This window comes from Vitis riparia, chromosome 17 (assembly GCF_004353265.1).
Source record: "Vitis riparia cultivar Riparia Gloire de Montpellier isolate 1030 chromosome 17, EGFV_Vit.rip_1.0, whole genome shotgun sequence".
NCBI classification, from domain to species: Eukaryota; Viridiplantae; Streptophyta; class Magnoliopsida; order Vitales; family Vitaceae; genus Vitis; species Vitis riparia.
This window is the reverse complement of record NC_048447.1, coordinates 19,017,354-19,038,079: the sequence shown is the minus strand read 5'-3', so window position 1 is coordinate 19,038,079 and position 20,726 is coordinate 19,017,354. Positions and strand designations below refer to the sequence as shown.

Here is a 20,726-nt window from a genome sequence, read left to right as displayed (position 1 = left end):
AGAAGCCTTGGATAACTCTTTTACTTGAATCTATCAAAGAAAAAGTTAATAAGAGACCTTAATTCATGCCATTATCTATAACAATTATAAAATATTTATATGGATAAATTGTTTTTTATAGAACTTGTTTTTGAAGTATGCTTAATTAACTATGTAATTCATGTATTAAAGAAAACAAAATATATAAATTAGAGGAAAAACTAATTAGCCAACCTGAGTTGTCCAAAGAATCAGCCTAAAACCGACAGAACCAACCTTTGGTTGAAAATCTTCAACTTGGGGTGAGGTTAAGTTGAGCTTTGGATGGCTTCTAAGCTGATGGACCCACATGGGTTGCAGCCCCAGTCCCTTCTTTGAAGGGGTGATCACATGGCTAAACGATTTACCTGAAATAGGCAAAAGTTTACTTATTAAAATCTTTCAAATGTTTCTATTAACTACAAAAAATGATAGGAATAAAATGATCGAGTGTTTTTGAGTTCTCAATTTTGAAACTACATTAACTTAAGTTTTATTAATTTCCTTTAATATGTGGTCATGCCTAGAAAAAACTTGAATCTTATTAGTTATTGACTTTTACTAAAAATGCTTCTGATAAAATAAGGCCTGTAAGCTATCCCATGGGGTGTTAAGTGATTGAGTTTCACTTAATGGCATTGGTTAGGCTGCAAGTAAGGGGAGGAAGTGTTTTTTGTTTTCTCCCTTGTTCTTTGCCGTGTGGCTCCTATGTATATGTCCTATGTACTTCCTCTCCTGTCAGTCTAGTCTTTTCTTTCCCATATGCGTGCATATTAACATATTGCTTCCCTTACCACCTATCAAAAAAAAAAAAAAAAAAATCAGAAACAGCTTTACAAAGTTTCTTCAAGTTATACATGGGAACTCTCATTCAGAGAAATCATCCTCAAGCTCAGTTTGAAGAGGACTTAAATATTTTCTTTTATTCTCTATTAGAAGTAAGACATGGCTGGATTATCAAACCAACTACCTTTTTCATCCCCTTTTCCAAATTCTATTTATTCTTGTTTTAATAACAACAGCACAGTAACTCTTGATCTCGAAACAACCACAATATGCACCACTTCCAATTGAAAAATAAATTGAAAACATTTCTCTCCTTGCTTTCTTTGCCAATTATGGGTATAGTTGATGTGGGTTTGTTGTCATGTAGTGATATTTCCTGTTATGTTTTGTCCCATTGCTAAAACAAGTATTTTGGTACTTCCAGCTGTAATGGTTGTTAAAAATCTTCCCATCTCTTCAATTCTTGGGTCTACTTATCCGTTATCTTGGAACTTTAATTTATGTGGTAATCTTTTCGATTCTGAGATAGAAGAATTAGAAAGTCTCATGTCTTCTTTTGCTTGTTTGCACTTAACCCTATTTGTTCCAGATCTGAGAGCTTGGTTTTTATCTTTTTTAGGGTTATTTATAGTCAAATCTTTCTTTCTAGTCTTGTCCCACCTTTTTGATTCATCTCTTGCTTTCCCTACTAATTTGTTTGGAAATCTCAAGTCTCTTTTAAGGTTAAGTCCTTTTTTTGGTTAGTGGCGTATAAGAAGGGAAAATACTAATGACATGTTACAATTGAGAAGGCCTTACAAAGCTCTTAGTCCTGATATCTATAAGTTGTGTATGGAGCATGGAGAATGAACAAATCATCTCTTCTTACATTGTCCTTCAACGATGGGGCTGTGACACAAATTATTTTGAATAGCCAAGATGGATTGGGTTCCCTCGAGGAGCATTTATGACATGATGACCATTAATTATAAGGAATTGGGAAGATCCAAGAGAGACCTAGTATTGTGGCAAACCGCTTGTATTAATTTAATTTGGATTGTGTGGTGGGAAAGAAATGCTAGGGTTTTTTAGGACAAGGCAAGGAATTCAGAGGTTCTATGGGATACTATTCACTTCCTTGCTTCTTTTTGGTCATTTTGCACCACAACTTTTAAGGGCATTCCCCTTAATGTGGTTCAACTAGATTAGTTGGTGTGTAGCTCCAAGGGTGTGGGTTTGTAAGGAGAGGTTGCTTTTTGTAATTACCATATGACTTTTTGCTTTTGGTATTCAGTATGTTTAGCTTTCGTTTGTGGGGGGATTTCTCATCCTTCTATTGTACTTCTTAATTCCTATTTCAATGTAATGCATTGTTGTTTCTTGTAAAAAAAATAAAAATGGTTGAAGAGATTCAGCCCCTTTTTTCTGCTTTTCATTTTTCTAAACTACCTTTTTTATATAAAGATTTGATACATGTATTTAATTATGTCCTCCCAAGATATTTTTCTTGAGATCTATTTGTTCACTGTTGGTATTACTCTTAACCTTTGGTTCATTGTAGAACTAAAGTAGTTCTTGGTAATATGTAGTTAGATGAAATTGTACATTCATAAAGCTTATCAAAAGAAAGAGTTGGAAATACTCTGCTTTCTCATGCTTTATTTCTATTTTGTTCCACATGCAGAGAAGTGGCTATACTACTGAGCAGTGAACACAAGTTGTATGTACTACTCGTTGATGTCACGTTTGATGGGTCAGGTTAGGTTTGTTGTGGTATGAACTCTCAGCAGGAGGCATACTTTCCTACATTCTGTGCTAAATGTTTTTAATTTGGAAAATTCCATATTTTTGTAGTTCAGTTTTATATGATTACTGCATCTAAAATTATTTTAATTTTGCAGGAACCATCTTAAAACTTTTGGGTTGCCACAGGCTTGAAGATGTTAGAGAGGTTTTGGTTGGTGTAGGACTTCAGGTTGTGAGGTTAGTGATTTCTGGTAGTCCTAGAAATTATAAAATTCTCACTTCTCTAAATATCTCTTCCTCCATATATTTGTCAGGGTGTTCTGATAAAAAAAATATATATTTGTCAGGGTGTATATTGAGAGGGATGCAGCATATATGTTTCTAACAAGGAGTATGGAGAAATCAAGGCAATTACTGTGTACCTTGCAAGTTGTTGATTCAAATGAAACATGCAGCAAATGTTCTTTGAGGAGGTGAGTATTTATCTTCTCTATGCCCTTTCACATTGATATCTGAAACTTTGTGGTCAGGGTTTCTAAGTTCTATATTTGTTGTTATTCCCAAAATCAGTTAGTGCCGTCAAGTATGTTTTTTCTTGTCTGTTATGATGGACTGGGTTTTTGGAAATTTAAATGGCAGTTTGGAGCAGGTTCAGGTGGAATTGTTTGAGAAACATATATGTGGAGGTTCAAAAATAAGCATATTCCAATATTCTTTGGTGCTTTTCTGGCGCAATAATATTGAAGGTATGTTCTTGCATCTTCACTGTGGAAATGATTTTTCTTGTTAAAATTAGTTAGCAAGATGCTCCTTAGCATGTTTTGGAATGTTTGGGAGATGACTTTTGGTTTATCAAAAAAGGGAGTTTGTTGGCAAAGAAAATGTTAGTAGAAGCATTATGAAAGACACTAAGGCACACATGCAAAAGAACACAAAAAGGAAGAAAGTTTTTGCGATTGTAAAATGCTTGGAATTTGTGTGTGCTTGTGCCACTGTACTTGTGTGTTAAATAGTTATGAAAATAATTGTGGATATAGTCTGTTGGATGGTTAGCACAAATTGGAAAATCCAATTTGGAAATGTCACCTAAGCATGACAAACAGTGCAAAATAGTATCAAAATATTTATGTGTGGCAAAAAGTTTCTACTTACAAGCCTTTGTTTTCTAAATACAACCTATACCATAGCATATTAGATAAAAGAAAAGAAGGTTGTGCAACAAAACAAAGGATGAGAATCTTTCACAAAAAGAAAATGTACATGAGTAAAAAGAAAAGAGGGGAATAAAAAGTCCCCATGGCAGGAAGCCTTTGGCTTCCCATTCGTTAGGGGGAACAAGATAACAAAAACTAAAGGAGGCGGGAAATTCCAAACAAAGTTGAGAGAAAGCACTAGTTTTCATTCCTTACATTAAATCATGTACATAGATGCTAATGATATAAAGTTATTCTCCTAATTTAACAGAAGGGAAATAATATAATATCTTAACAAAAAAGGAAAATAAAATATTCTCCTAACTTAAAAAGGGAAAGATAGTTAGAATGTCTAAATTAAGAAGACAAATTACAAAACAAAATAAATATGCCCTTCTATCATAAAAAATAGTGGCAAAATAGGAAGAAATTAATTTTTTTTAATAGGCAAAAAGAATAAAAGTAATGAAATTATTTAAATTTTAATATATAGTTAGAAATTTTAAGAATAGAAGTGTTTTAAACATGCCTTGGCAAGCGAGGCACTATAACTAGGGAGTGGTTGTGCATTGAGCCTATTTGCACTTGAAGCACAGTTTTCACAACTGTGAGTCTACTCCCACCACATAAAAAACTATAGGACTTACAAATTTTCCATTCCTCTCTTGTTTCCATTGTAAGCTGTCTGTCTGTCTTTACTCCTTGCATCCTCACCAAATGAATGAACTTGAAGTAAACCACTGCATCCATTTCTGAATCCCCGAAAGTGCCTTCTGATCCGAATGGACCAATGGTCTCCATTCCTTCCCCCTTCCCGCAAATCTGCTACTGCAGCATCCTTGTCAGATGCTAAACTGAAAAGCAATGGGCCTCTTTCCACATTCTCTATCAAGCCATAGCGTAGATCTTCCTTGTCTAGGAGCAAAGATGCAAGAACATGACCTTAGGAACAGTTATGGTAACGAGGGTCTCTTATCTGATCTTCTGACTTAATAGAGTGGTAAATAAGGAATAATAACTTCTGCTTTCATGGCCACTCCTATTATAAATTGGATCAACCTTAAGATAAACTGACAATCAACCCTCAATGTGTGTGTTTTGCTCTTGATATACAGGATTATTAGTACATTAACTAAGCACTTTTAATATGGACTCCTAGTTAACAATACTCTACCTCTGCAGTAGGACTAACAACCTGCCTGATCAGCATCTAAAATACTCAGCAAATGAAAACTTTGGCTTCTTTCATGTGTGGGTGTGTGTTTACACATCTACATTTATTTGCTTGGAACATCTCAGGATTCTATGAGCGGCTTCCTAGTGAATTTGTCTTGTGCCCTACACATGGTGACTAGTTTGGAATCTATCTTAAAAGTTCATAATCTTTTATTCTTTATTGTTTGATTAAGGAAAAAACTGAATTTTAATATAGAAACTAATATTACTTTTATAATAAATTGAATTGGCATTAAAAGGAAAATTTTAATTTTCTTGTAATTTTAAATTTTATCTTGAAAAGGTAATTCAAAAAATTCATTTTATATTGTTTATTTTTGTAAAAGATAAAAATTAGCAATTTATTATTTATTGTCGAAAACAAACAAATATATTAATTGAGAAAGAATAAAACATGAGAAGGATGAGAAATCCTCCCTATGATATACAAACATGATAAAAAAAAACATGGGGAAACCTCCACTATACAAGGAGGGCTATACAAAAGGAACAAAAAAACCTATACACGTATAACATCTCCTGACTTATAAGCTTAACCCTAGGGTGTACATATCGAAAGCTAATTAAGCCGAATTATACTCAAAGGATAGAGTTTAAAAACATTTGTACAGTAAGCCCAAAAAGAAACATAGAATAAAACACATCTCATATCATCCTCGATGTCTTCTAAGTGTCCTAGAAAATCCTAACGTTCCTTTCTCTCCACACAATCCACAACAAAGAGAGACACACGATCCTTTAAAGAGTCTTCCCTCTAATAAAGTTCCCAAAGCACTTGAAAGAAATCACCATCATATCGCGAATACTACCTGGCTAAACCAATGCCATCCCAACTTGTGAAAATATCCTATGCCACAATCCTTAAGTAATCGAATAATGTAAGAAAAAATGATCAATTGTCTCTTTATTCCTCCTACATAGGATGCACCAATCAGGGCTAAGGGCTTTGAAAGACTTTCTCAATTGTAGCATGTCATTGGCATTTACTTTTTTATGCTCCATTAACCAGACAAAGACCATGACCTTAGAGGGGACTGTTGATTTCCACAAAAAATTAGATAGGTAGGAAGGAACAAAAACTAAGAAATTAAATAATGTTATTTTCATTTTTATTTTTATTTTTTATTTACTGAAAATACTCCTAAAGAGGATGGTATCCAAGCTTTCACATTTGGAACAAAAGGAGTCAAATGTACGTGGGGAAGTAAAGACATTTCTCTTTCAAGTTCCTCAATTTTCGCATCAGTTAGATTGCGATGGAAGATAAGATCCCAAGACAGAGAGATGTTATTACCCCAGATGGCTGATGTGGAAAGGTTTTTAGTTGTGGTGTCTCTAAAAAGTCTTGGAAGTTGTAAGCATAAAAGTTGGTCCCCCCACCACAAATCTTCCCAAAAACGAATTTTGGTCCTATCACCTACCGCAAAGTGAGTGTGTGTAGAAAAAACTTGGAGAATATGTGTAATGGCCTTCTAGGGGCAACAATGTGACCATCTTACCATATTGTTCACGTCCCATCCATTAGAATGTGTACTATAGATACTCAAGATAACCTGATGTCAAAGGGCAAAACCTTAAGGTACCTTTAAAGCCACTTTCTTAATAAAGTTTGGTTCCTTAGAGTAATTTTCCTATACCCTAGCCCACCAAACTCCTAAGGCCTACACACTATGTCCCAATTGACCAAATGATCCCTTTTACCCTCACCAAAACCCGACCATAAAAAATCTCTTTGTATTTTTTCAATTCTTAAAGTTATTAAAGTTGAAATCTTGGAAATAGATAAAAAGTAGCTTGGGATGTGCGACAAGACTGAATTAGGGTAATTTTACCTCCTAAGGACAAAAAGACTTTTTTTTATTCATCCAATCTCCTAGAGACTCTATCCGACACTTGATCCTAAAAGGAAATTAATTTTGGATTCCCTCCTAAAGGAAGACCCAAACATGTTAAAGGCCACTCGGAGACTGTATTAATTTAGCAGAGAAGCCAACTTGGTGGTTTGATCTTGACTAATGTTGATTCCAAAAAAAATAGCTTAAAGGATTGCAACTCTTCCAAGTAAGCTCTAGAAAAAAGATAGTGTTGTCAGCAAATTGTAAATGAGACGCTCTGGTCCTATTTTTTCCCACTAGAAGCCCCTCAAATAAACCTTTCTCCTTCTCTTTCATTACCAATCTACTTCAAACATCGCCCACAATGGTGAAGAGGAAAGGGGAAAGGGGATCTCCTTGTCTTAAGCCTTGTATGCCTTAACCCAACCTTTGGTATTTCTATTCATTAAGATTGCAAAAGTTGCCAAAGATAAACATCCCCTCATCTAAGACCTCCATTTTGAACTAAATCATTTTCTTTCAAGTACATGGTCCAAAAAACCCTAATCAACATGGTCATAGGCCTTTTCAAAATCAATTTTGAAGACTACCCGTTCCTTTCTTGATCTCCATTTCTCATCTACCATTTCATTAGCAATCAAGACAACATCTAGAATTTGCCTTCCCTCAACTAAAGCATCTTGAGTCAAGAAAATGGTGTCTTGGAGGACTTTACACAATCACCTTGAAAGTACTTTGGCTATGATTTTGTACAAAATGGTAACCAAACTGATGGGTCTTAATTTGAGATCCTGCTTGTTTGACTCTTTTTTTAAACTAGAGCAATGAAGATAGCATTTGTGCTTTGATTAATTATCCCATTATTGTGAAACTCTAAGAACATTCTTAAAAGATCAGCCTTAATCGTCTCTCAACGCTCTTGATAAAACCCAATGGTGAAGCCATTTGGCCTGGTGGCCTTTTCCATGTTTAAATAAAACATAACATTGTGAATCTCCTCTTTTGAAAAAAGGTAATCCAACTACTTGACACTCTCTATTGAAATAGGAGACCAGTCCAAACCTTCAATCCTCCATGAACCACCTGAAGGCTTGGAGAATAACTTCCCAAAATGGCTTTTAATCTCCTCTAAAATGTTTTCAATGTTATCAAAGACTACCCCATCTTATGACATCAAAGACTTGATGAACTTCCTATTCCGCCTGCTATTGGCCACCCTATGAAAAATTTCGAGTTACAATCCCCTTCTATTGTCCATTTGACCCTAGTTTTTTGCCTCCAATACACCTCGTCTTTTAGCAACACTTCTTCCAATTCCCCCTTCCTTAAAGTCTTCTTTGTTGCTAGTTCAGGATTAAAAATCCCTTGTTCATTCTCATCCAAACCCATAATGTCCAAAAGAATATTTTTCTTTTTTTATTTTAAGTATCCAAAAGACACCTTATTCAACTCTTTCAATGTTGACTTGACAAATTGAAACTTTTTCATGAGTTTTTGACCTTCCCATCCTTCAAACCAACACTAATTCCACCAATAACCTAAAATATCCTTAAAATCTGAATGAAACAACCACATGCTTTAAAATCTAAAAGGTGTTGCCCTCCAATTAAAAAGATTGGTGTTTGACACAATTGGACAATTATCCAAGTCAATTTGGGGAGTGCTTCTTGGATGCTTTGAGGGAATCCTTGCTCTTACTCACTAGAAAATAAGAATCTATCCAACCTTTTGCAAACAGGGGTTTCTTGCAAATTTGACCATGTGAAGGATGCATTCCTAAGAGGAGGATCAATTAACTCACAGGTGTTGGCCCCCAATTAAAAGGATTTTCCATATTTAAATGTTCTTTTTATCAAGAAGGCTTTACAAATCTATTGACTAGTAAAAAATGTTGAATTTTAAAATAAAAAATAAACATTTTTTTTTTTTTTTTTGATAAGCAAGCACAATTCATTAAAGAGGCTAAAAACCCCAACGTATACAGGACGTATACCAGGCAGCAAAGGCCAAAACAATCAAAAAAACCAAAAAACAAACCACCCCTCAACTGGAGGCAATCCACTCCAGGAAATCTAAAAGGGAATGCGGCTCCTCTTCCATATACAATTTAGCCCAACCCCAGATATTACAAACAAAAGAATATTTAAACCTCTGAATTACTAAGACCCCCCCCCCCCCCCCCCCCCTACCTTAAAGGCTAATCTATTCCTTTCCTTCCAAACCATCTAAAAAATGAATAACGGAATGGAATTCCAGAATTTTTTCTTTTTTTTCCCCACAAAAGAACCCCCCCAACTATATAAAACCTCATTTACAGTATTAGGGAACACCCACTTGACCCCAACTAAGCCCAACACTAAATCCCAAAGCACTCTAGCCACTGTACAATGAATAAGTAAGTGATCCACGCTTTTCGCTTTGCAAGCACACAAAAAACACCTATTCGGGAGCTGCCAACCTCTTTTTTGAAGCCTATCAAGAGTTAAGATCTTTCCCCAAGTTGCTTCCCATGCGAAAAACATGATTTTAGTTGGGACTCTTCCCACCCAAATCTTATTTTTCGGAAAGTTGACATCCACAGCCCTATCCAGCCAGCTGTACGCATCCTTCACTCTAAACTGCCCACTTCCCCCTCCCTTCCAAACAACTGAGTCATCCTCCCAAGTAATCCTAACTCCTCTCAACGCTTGAAGCAACTCACCTACCAACTTCACCTCCCAATCATTGAAATCCCTTATAAAACACAAATTCCAGCCTCCTTCCCCAACATTCTGGTCCCACAGGTCTTCAACCTTTGCATTTCTGTTGGCTGCTAAGATGTAGAGATGCGGGAACCTTTGGGACAGCGCTGCATCCCCGCACCACACATCAGTCCAGAAACTAATTTTATTACCTTTCCCCACCTTGAACCCCATTTTGTCCCAGCACCAGCCAGCTTCCTTTAAGATCTCCTTCCACACCCCCACACCACACGCACCCACAACCTTTTTGGTCCTTCAACCATAATCCTCCTGACCATGCCTCTAGCACATACTTCCAAAGGGCCTCCTTATCCGAAGCAAATCTCCAAGTCCACTTGCCAAGAAGCGCTTTATTCATGATAGTAAACTTCCTTATTCCCAACCCCCCATTCTCCTTATCCCCACACACCACCACATCCCACTTAACCAGATGAGTTTTCCTCTCCATGAGACCCCCCCCCCCACAAGAAATCTCTTTGCAATTTTTCTAATCTTCTTGCCACCGAAATGGGCATACGGAATAATGACATCTGGTACACTGGCATGCTACCCATAGTGCTTTTAATTAGAGTGATTCTCCCACCCTTTGAGATATATTGGCTCTTCCAAAGAGCAAACCTCCTTCTCATTTTCTCTTCTACCCCATCCCATCCATATGCAGCCTTATTAGGCACCCCCAGCGGCAGCCCCAAATACACAGTCGGAAGCTGCCCCACCCTACACCCTAACTCCACAGCCATCTCCTCTATCCTTTGCACCTCCCCTACTGGAATAACCTCGCTTTTAGCCAAGTTAATTCTTAAACCGGACGCGACTTCAAACCAGAACAAGATCCAACTTAAATTCGTTAAGTACTCCTTCTTTGCCTCACAAAAAACAATAGTGTCATTGGCGAAAAGCAAATGAGCAATGTGAACAACCCGTCCTCTATCACGCTGAATTTTGCACCCTGAGATGAAGCCCCCCTCCATAGCCCTTCTGATTAGGACGCTCAGCACCTCCATCCCCATGACGAAAAGGTAAGGGGACAGGGGATCCCCTTGACGCAGCCCTTTAGAACTTGAAAAGAAGCCAGCTGACGTTCCATTCACCATAACTGAAAATTTGGCTGTGGAGATACACCACCACATCCACCTCAGCCACTTAGCGCCAAATCCCATTTTTTCCATGACTTTCAAGAGGAATTGCCAATTAATGCTATCATAGGCCTTCTCTATATCTAACTTGCAGATAACCCCCTTGTCTTCCTTCTTATTCCAGTTGTCGATCACCTCATTTGCTATTACAGAAGCGTCAAGAATCTGCCTACCCTTAACAAACGCATTCTGATCATTGGAAACTACTTTATCTATAACTTTCTTAAGCCTGTTGGCCAACACCTTTGCCAGCAGCTTATAGAGGCCCCCCAACAGGCTGATGGGCCTTAAATCTCCCAAATCCTCGACCCCTCCTTTCTTAGGAATCGGCACCAGAAAGGTGTTGTTAATACTCTTGAGGAACGTATTCTGGTCATGGAACTCCTTAAACATCACCAGAATTTCCTCCTTGACGAAATCCCAACAGCATTGCCAAAAGAAAACAGAGAACCCATCAGGACCTGGGGCTTTATCCCCATTCATTTCCATCAGGGCCGACTGTACTTCACCCTCAATGAAGGGAGCCTCCAGCATCTCTGCCTCATGCACACAAATTTGATTAAAAGGGAGGCTTCCAATGTCCGCCTTCCACCTCGGACTTTCAGAAAATTGCTGCTTAAAAGCATTTGCTACCCCCTCTCTGATTTCCCGCTCCTCTGTCAGTCTAATCCCATCAATTCTAATTCTGTCCATGTGATTAACTCTCCTATGGGCAGACGCCATACGGTGGAAATATCTCGTATTCCTATCCCCTGCCTTCAACCAAAGTTCCCTAGACGCCTGCCTCCAGTGAGTTTCTTCCAGATCAACCCACTTGGCATAATCCTCCTTGGCTTCCTTCTTACAAGCTAATTCCTCCATTGACAAGCTCCTCTCATCCTCTACTCTGTCCCAATACTCCACTTGCTGAATCACAGCCTCCTTGTTACTTTCCAGATTACCAAACTCCTCCCTATTCCAAACTTTAAGCTTCTGCTTCAGATCCTTTAATTTCGCCGATAATCTAAAACTGGCACTGCCCCTGACCTCTATTCCCTGCTACCAACTTCGGATTAATTCCTTAAACCCCTCTACTTTGAACCACATATTTTCGAATCTGAAGGGGGCAGACCCTCTCCTCCAACTACCCCCCTCAAGTAAAACTGGATAGTGGTCTGAAATCGGCCTGGGAAGCCTCCGCTGGCTCACCCTACTGAACTGATCAAGCCAGCAAGGAGAAACCAGAAACCTATCTAGACGAGCCCTTGACGTGTTATTCAGACCCCCAGTCCACATGAATGCACCCCCTTGCAATTGAAGGTCCACAAGACCTAGATCATCTACAACTTCCACAAACCTTCTCATAGCTGAAGTTATTCTCCCTTGCCTGCTTCTCTCACCTTGAGCCAGGGTAATGTTGAAATCACCACCTAGACACCAAGGCCCCTCCCAGATTCCTCTGATTGCCCCTACTTCTTCCCACAGCCACTCCCTTTCAAGTCTAGTGAACGGGCCATAAACCCCCGTAAAAGCCCAAATCGCCCCATTCTCCATTGTCCTGAATCTGCAGGATAAAGAGAACTGACCCACCTCCCACTCCAGCAACTCCAGAGCTCTTTTATCCCTACAGATTAGGATACCCCCAGCCGAGCCACACGCATTTAGGACCTTCCAATCTAAAAATCTACCCGTCCCTAAACTTCTCACCACCCTATCAGTCATAATTTGAATTTTTGTCTCCTGGATGCAAAAGAGATCCACCTTCTGCTTCCTTAAAACCGATTTAATAACCTTCCTTTTCGTACTTTCGTCCACCCCCCTTACATTCCAGCTTACCAATTTGAGATTCATTAAACAATCACCATCTGCACCCCTTTGCCCTGAATAGGGCCCTTCTTTTTGCCATCCCCCTCATAATTCACTGAGCATTCCAACCTTTTTAGCTCCCTTTCAAACCTCGATTTTTCTAATAATCCTTTACTATGAATCTTTTCCCTTCTTTTCCTGATTTTAGACAGAAAATTTAAAATCTCCTTCTCCAGCCCATCAGTCGAAAAACCCAGGAATTGACTAAATCTTGCTAGGCTACTTTCTTGCCAATCCAGATCCTCCTCCCCCCTTTCATCTTGAATCTCATTCTGTGAAGACCCCCTTTCCTGCTCCCTTGTCGTTGCTAGGGGCCCTTTGAATTCAACCAGCTCCCAACAAGCACTACCATTCGCCCTGGTACCATCTGCATCTTGCCCTTGAGAAATTCTGCCATTTTGGCAAATCCCCCTAATTTCCCCAGAATGATCAAAGAACTCCCCCTCTGGAGTCCGACCAAGAGCAAGCAAAGAAGAAGGAGAAGAATTCCCGGAGACCCATAAATCCCCTAAAGATGAGAAGGCCTCATACCTCATAGCTTCATTCTGGAGGGCACTGTCTACCATCTCCTCGAGTGGATTGGCCTTCTGAGCGCTCTCAGTTTCCATCTCCCTTACTCTTAGGAATTCTATCTCGATGTTGGCATCAACAAGCATCCTAGACTGAGCCAAGGCCTCCAATGGACCTGAATTAGGCTTGCTCACCTTCGGGCCTGTTCTCTAAGGCGACCCACCTCGCTGAGCCTCATTCTCCTGTAACCCGCTTGAAGACGGCCCACTGCACTCTCTTAGGTCCATAGATGACCCAGATCGTGGCCCATGTCTCTCCTCTACAACTTTCTCTTTGCCTTTTGGGCCTTTTGGTTTGCCCGACGGCCAAGCCCACCACTACTAACTACTTTTGACATACCTGATCCAGATAATGGAAATGGGCTAGGCTCCCCGTCCCTCCTAAGGCCCACATTGTATCCATTAGGCCTATTCGGGTTCAACCCATCATCCGCCCCATCCTCTGACACCCGGAGCATCGACCCGAATTGGATCCGGCCCACCGACAAGACCCTGCCCTTCCCATCCGGTTGCCCATCCATCACATCATCTGACCGTAGCAAAGCCTCGAAGCCTGCGCTGCCCCACTCCTCCACTCGCCGGCCAGCGCGTGCGCCTCCATCGTCCCTTTCCTCTCGACCTTTTGCACTCCGACTGTCCTCCGTCTTCTTTCTGATCAACGGTGTTGCTTCCCACCACATCGGGAGGAGATATGAGTTCTCTTCAACCCCAATTTCTATTGAGCTTGGCAGCTCATCTCTTTTCGTCTTCACCAAAATCCTCGCCCATCGGAGATCTTCCATTTTCTCCGTCGGATCATCCATGGCAACAAAGCCCCCGCACTCATCTCCTACTCTTCGCAAAATACTAGGAGTCCATAACGACAGTGGCAATCCTTTTATCCTCACCCATACTTCCTCTTCTAAATCCCCTTCTTCCAAACACCCATAGCGCGGGCTCCACAACTTCATATCAACGTGAATCCCCCCCACCAACCTTTCTCCACCATCGAGAGTTTTCCTAGCTTCTGCCGCCTTTTCAAACTCCAATAGTGCCCGACCCTCATCCATCCAGGCCAACCCTAACTTTCGTTTTAATCCCCAAACGCTCGCCATCAGCCACCCCATTCTCTCCAAATCCCCTCCTCCTGCTGCTTTAGGATTCCATTTTCCAATCAGACATTGACCCAACCGATCCACATTTCTGCAAATGTCCTCTCCCTTAATCTCCATCCTAATCCCGATGTTATTCCTTCTCCCCCATCTCTCTCCCTTTTCAGGTGGCATTCTTTCAGGGATTGGCTCGTCCTTGTTTATCTCCCTTCTATCAACCCTTGAATACAAGTTCCGCACCACTTTCGCCATGACTGTCCATCCTCTCTTTCCCCTCTTCCTTTCGGGATACAGATGCTGAACCATTTCTCCTCCGCGTCTACAACTCCTAGCCTAATGAAGCTTCCCGCCTTGTTCACTTCACGCACCATGGAATACCTTCTCCCCTTTTCCTTCCATCCCTTCTCCCATTTACCGTTTTTCCCGTCCTTGATACACTGGTCCAGCCCTTCCAGAAACGACCCGACACTTGCCGGCCCCAATCTAACCCAAGAGGAAACACCTTTTTTGCTTTCCACAATAAAGAGTAGGGTTTTACCCCTTCTCTTTTCCACCTCTACTTCAAAGGTTTTCGATTCCACCCCGAACTTCTGCCTTTTCCGATTCAACCTCACCTCATCGTCGTCACCCTCCCCCTTGCTCTCGCCCTCTCTCTCTCTCATTTTTTCCAGAATCACAAAAAAAAAATAATAATAATAAATAAAATTTTGTTCTATTAAAAAATGAATATTTGTTTTGTGTTTTATATTTAATATAACATATTTTTTTTTTTAAAGAAGAATTAATGTGGCAAAAACTAACGTTTGGATGCAAAAAGGGAAAAAAGTGAGTCTGAAAATTTTTCCTTTTTTTTTTTTTTTTTCAAAGAATTGGCATGAAATTATCTATTTATTGACACAAAGCAAGTGAGATATGACTAAAATAAAATGGAGCAAATTAAAGCAATGAAATAAAAGATTGATAACCAAAGTAACATGGAATGAAGTACACATACCCAAAATGACCAACTGAAAGTAGCACAATACAACCGTAAATGTACAAAATAAATGGTTGGGGATATAAAAACAATCTAATCAGATGGCTAAGACTCTTGTGGTGCATTATCAACAACAGAGGACACTATATGGTGATAAATTGTGAGAAAAGATGCTACATCTCCTGTGCCTACATGTTTTTATAATTATTTTTTTGGCAATAAATTGCTGATTTTTCTTGATTTTCCCATGATTATATATTACCCCTTGGTTTCATTTTGGATGCCTGATTTAACCAAACTTTTGCAATATTTCAGCCAAAATTATTGATTTTTAATCATTGGTGACACCTAGTTCTCTTGAAATTTTAAGATCATCAAATAAATGAGGCATTTCTTTATTTTTTAACAGCTAGTTTGTAATCATCTCTCTTTGTGAATCTGCCAATGTATGACTTGAATTACCCAGTAGCATCCATCAAATTAAGTTTTAGAATGCCATTTGGTCAGGGAACTCACTTAGGCTTTATGTTCACCACTCTCTTGACTGAGAGGTTTCACTGACAAATAAAAAAAACAATAAAATACTGGACATTCAAGTTCTGACTTTTATTAAATACAATAAAGTTTCTTATCAAATAAGTAAATAAAAATTAGAGCATGCAACATTGAAGAAAGAGACATGGAAGATGAAAAAGGAGATGGAGCCCTGTGCTGACACAAAGATGTTTGCAACCCTGACCTTTTCTCTTCAATAACATGTATGTGCTATAAGGCATTTACTAGGAAGACATACATCAGATACCGGTCATATGATCTGTGTTCACTGAAGCATTAACCCAAGGGGACCAGATGGTGATTAGACATCTTGCAAGTATAAACTAGGCTGTGTAATTGGGCAAAAACTAAAGCCGTAGCAAAAATTCTCAGTCTAGGTGCTGCCCACAGGGTTAGCTGGGTCTTTAGCATGTTGTGTTCAAATTTTGTTCACTCTGCTCTGCTCTGTGCTTTATGAATAAGTTTGGCCCTTCTTTTAGAAACTTTTTCTTAATGAAAACAGATTTCAGTTTTAGTTTGTTGTATATTTGTTTTCTCCTGATGAGTGATATACCACAAATAGTCCACTAGGGTAGCTCAGTTGGTCAGGGTGAATGCTGGGAGGTGTGATCCTAGTAAGAGGTATACGGTCTCATGTTCAAATCCCACCACTGATGATACCTTGATTTACCCAGGGCTGGTTTTAACAGCTTGGCCATGGAAGGTTCCTCACTTATAAAAAAAATTCCACAAATACTTTTGAATTCTGTTCACTTTGCACATGTATTTTAATTTTTCTTCAAAGAAGAGGTTTTTCTGTTTTAATGCTTAGAATCATTGTGTTTAAAAACTTGGCAGATGAATTATGGCTTTCAAGGTCACTATTTGTAATTGGAGGACATTTGCTTGTGTGCATTGAAGACTTCATGCAATTTAGCGCTCTTTCAATAGATGCATCTTCATCAACATATTTCTCCCTTGATTCATGCTGCTCCATCACTGATGTATCTGAAATGGTAAGTACAACCTTACAAAGGCTTTCTTTAAGATTTGTGGCCTAAATCCACGAACAATTTCCCTTTCTTTAACAACCTTGATACAATAACTACTAACAAAATTGTTGTTTGAGTCTTTGGGTATTATTTTCTCATCTCTTTTGTTGATGAAATCTTATACAAGTGCCAGTGTGATCATAATTTATTGCAATGGTAGCAAGGTAATAGCTGTGTAGCAATCTCATTTGAAATCAAAATGCATATTCAATGGGTTAAAATTTGGTTATCACTTTTTCACATCACTTGAAATAGCCATAATAAATTGATGTTTTGTGTGGTATATCATGGAAAACAGTGCTTGTTTTCGTGCTACATCATCCAAAGCATCAATTTTTTTCCTTGATTTTGTTACTCCCACTCATCAATGATCTTACTGTTTTCCTTCCTTTGTTACTTCATTTAACCATCAATCTTGTTCTTCTTGCTTCATTCTGCATTTCACTAACAAATACCAAGTGAACTCAAGGTGCATGTCTTTGGAGAAGTCGATTTGTTTGAAACATTGTAATTAGCAGATTCCACCATAGGTAATGGTGTCAACAATGTGCAAATTGCGGTTTGGGTGGGGGGTGGATATGTTGGGGTTTTGTGGTATTTGTTCACTAGCTACATTTTAGCTGGAGAGGCCAGATTAGGTGTAAATGCAAAATGTGCTTCTCTGGGCCATAGGTTTCCTGTTGAATATGGCACCTACTTCAGCACTGAGAAAAGAAAAAGTGTCAGGAATGTTTCCATTGTTATCAATAGAATTTGCTATTGACTAAGTAGTTGTTTTATTCTATGCCTGAATCTTCGCATACAAAAGCGAACATAGTTTTTTTCCATATGGAAAAAACTTTTATTAGTGATCCATGGCCTGAGGCTTCAGCTTAGCTCTTTTCAAATTTCACCAGTTAGCTCTTCTACTTCTAAGACGGATGTTGCGGGTTGGGCTAAACTCAATAAGGATGTATGCACAAGAGGAAATGCCGGAGAGGCAGATGTTGGAGGGGCATGTAGAGTTGATTTTGTTCTGGTTGAGGGCTTTATATAGAAAATTGAATCGACATAGTAGCCTGACTCCAGGGGAATGAAAGGTCAGCAATCAGCATGGGATTCTAGTTTTGGAGCATCTGTCTAGCAGTTATGCCCTTTTTATCTCAGGAAAGCCACTTCTATGCTAACATGTACACTTATAGTATGTTAAGTAGAAGCTATGTGACATGTATCCTTCGTGGTAATGTTTAAGTACTGGTGTTGAACATGACATGATGATGGTTGGGGCATGAATATTGTATGACATGCATGATAAATATGTGAACAGGTGTGGCAAATAATGGGAAGGAAGAATTTTTTCATAGTTAATTGTAACTGTAAGACTTGTTTTGGACATTAAACACACTTCACTTCAGCCTTGGGTAAAGAATGGGGAAAAAATGAAAAATTAGGTTACTAATATGTTTCTCAAATCTCGTAAGGTTCAGGATTAAAACATCATTCCTAGGTAGACAACAACTTCAGATACTTGTACCTGAATCAAATGTGAACAGCTTCAACAAATGTTACCAGAAGATGATGGTAATTTGACTTGACTTCTATAATATATTATCTCTGGGAGGCATATATATGTATATATATAGTTAGTTAAAGATAGGTATGTACAAATTAATAACAGGAAAGTGTACAATAGAGTACACAGGATGTCTACAAGGAGCACCTAAAGGAAGGCCTCAAAAGAGCGTGCACAAAAGACCACCTTGAGACTCAACAAGACTCCCACCCAATCTACAAAATCAAATAAAGACATTGAGCCTTTGTTTATGTCCATGCTAATCCAAGCTCAAAGATTACAAAGGAAAGAATGTTTTATCTTTTGATCAGTCTGTTCCTTATTTTCAAAAGCTCTTTGATTGGTTGCCGCCAAATTGTTGCATAGGGGGACAACTTTCCACACCTTTTTCCTTTCCTTCGCTACAAAGTAATCACACTAAATAATGAATGTGATAAATAGATTTTCCCTCTAGTTTGCAAAGATAACTTTTAACTATTATGGCACTACAGAGCAAATTTTCAGTTATTTGGTGGTTGAAGATGTAAAACTTACTGTCAGATGGAAACAATATTTTCAGGTGATTGAGGCGAGGGAGAGTCAGTGTGTTACCTTGGCTCTTGTACGTGCCACGTCAGAGTTGTGCCCATCAGCCAACACAGACAAGGAGCAGGTGGGACTTGATAAAGAAAAGACAGCTTCGGGGTCTCTGACATGGAAGCTCAAGTGGTTCTCAGAAGAGAGTCTATTCAAGTTTGTGGCACTCTTTAAGGCAATCCATGCAGGAGCCACCATGTCCCCTTTACCAGTAAGATGTATATCATAAAACTCTTAATTCATTTAGCCCTTTTTTAATATCTTTTTGGGTGGTGGGGTTGGTTTCATATTCATTTCATTCTTTGATTTGGGTGTTTCCCTTTATTTTTTTGAGTTCATGTAGTGTGGTGAGCAAAAGTAGCTTTTTTTGGGGTATTCTTTTAATGATTTGTGTCTTGTTTTAGGCCTGTAAATGAAACAAATTGTACAGAATAGAACAGTGAACAAAATCGCATTGATTCAATCCCTTTTCACTAAAAACATCCATGTGTAATGGTTTTATTTTTTGTTTATACATTTAAATTTTTGGAATAATTATTTATCTAAAAAGTTGGAAAATTGAAAAATCACTCTCATTCCCATAGTTATTGCACCAATTTCCTAGCAATCTCTTCTCCCAATGTTTTCTCTACATCTTACAATAGGAAACTAATATATATTCCTCTACATAATTTAAAGAAACACCTTATCGACAAGCTTCTTGTTGTGTATAAAAGTGTAAGATGTTGATTTTGCGCCACATATAAACACAATCAACCATCTTTGCAAGCATTTCATGATTATGCGATTCAAGCAGTTTTACCCGTCCACCGGAAAATCTATAACCACCCAACAAATAAATTGGCGTATCGACTTGAAAGTTCCATTCAAGGGTTTTTGTTCCTACCTTTCCAAGGCTGCAATGATCTAATTTCTTTCCTCTGTGCACAAGGAAAATACCATTGGCTGAGTGTCGTGCGTGGATACATTTTTTTTATTTTTTATTTTTAAGGTCATTACTCTTGTATCTCATATAAAAATTAATATTATTTTTTTATTTTAAAAATAGAAAAAGGAGATGTATTTAAACAGATATAAATTTTCATTTGAATATATGTAGAAAATAATAGTAATTTCTATATAAAATATAAAAACTCTTAAATAAAAATCCTTAAAAATTATTTAAAAAATTAAGGTATTAAAAAAAGTTTACTACCTCAAATATAATTTTTTTTTAAATAATTTCTGAGGATAGTAAATAAATATTTAAAAAAAAAAAAGCATGTTACCTTCTATATAGAAATTATTACTACTTTCTGCTTTAAAAATAGAAATCCCAAGCAGCGAGAAATAGCAGCAGCATTACCTCAAACTACCAATGTTGATAAGGAGTTCAACACAATCATCATCACCTAATCCGTTAAATACTTCAGAAGTAGAAGGAAACCTGATGAAAACCCAAGATATCCGGAGATCGATCTGAAAGAAATTAATGTTGCAAAACTTGGTTTTCATCAAGTTTCAGCCCTGCCAACAATCTACTTTTGCTAGAAGATCCAATAAGAAGTTCATCAACAAGGGGGTTTAAAGAAGTTTATCAACAAGAGGGTCTGTTTGTTTGGAATCAGGATCCTTTCTTCTTTTCCTCAACTAGGGTTAAGTCATAGCCTCCATTGCTAGAGATTCAACTCCATTTTCCCCTCTTTAAGGACCAAAAACTTATCCCCTATCTTGTTTTGCTAGTGAGGCTTACAACAAACGAAAATCCATAGCTCCCTGTAATCTACTAAGAATCACATACAGAGACGCTACAACTAGTTTGAATCCACTACTATAATAATAAAAGATAAAACAGAGAACAAAACAAAATCCAGCATCATCC

At 38.3% G+C, this 20,726-nt stretch overlaps 1 protein-coding gene across 2 annotated transcripts; it reads left to right on the top strand.

Annotated features, from left to right (window-relative positions):
* The first annotated feature begins 2,471 nt into the window (after nt 1-2,471).
* Nucleotides 2,472-19,347, top strand: LOC117934531. 2 transcript variants are annotated; one of them, XM_034856246.1, is made up of 6 exons: nt 2,472-2,556; nt 2,685-2,766; nt 2,877-3,002; nt 3,169-3,275; nt 16,544-16,701; nt 18,849-19,347. In XM_034856246.1, exons 3-6 carry the CDS (start codon nt 2,905-2,907, stop codon nt 19,092-19,094), a joined length of 609 nt encoding a protein of 202 aa, XP_034712137.1. In that variant the 5' UTR covers nt 2,472-2,556; nt 2,685-2,766; nt 2,877-2,904; the 3' UTR covers nt 19,095-19,347. The 2 variants fall into 2 exon arrangements, with proteins under 2 accessions (XP_034712137.1, XP_034672317.1); XM_034816426.1 differs by lacking the exons at nt 2,472-2,556; nt 2,685-2,766 and having other exon boundaries at nt 2,911-3,002; nt 3,179-3,275.
* The last annotated feature ends 1,379 nt before the right edge of the window (nt 19,348-20,726 follow it).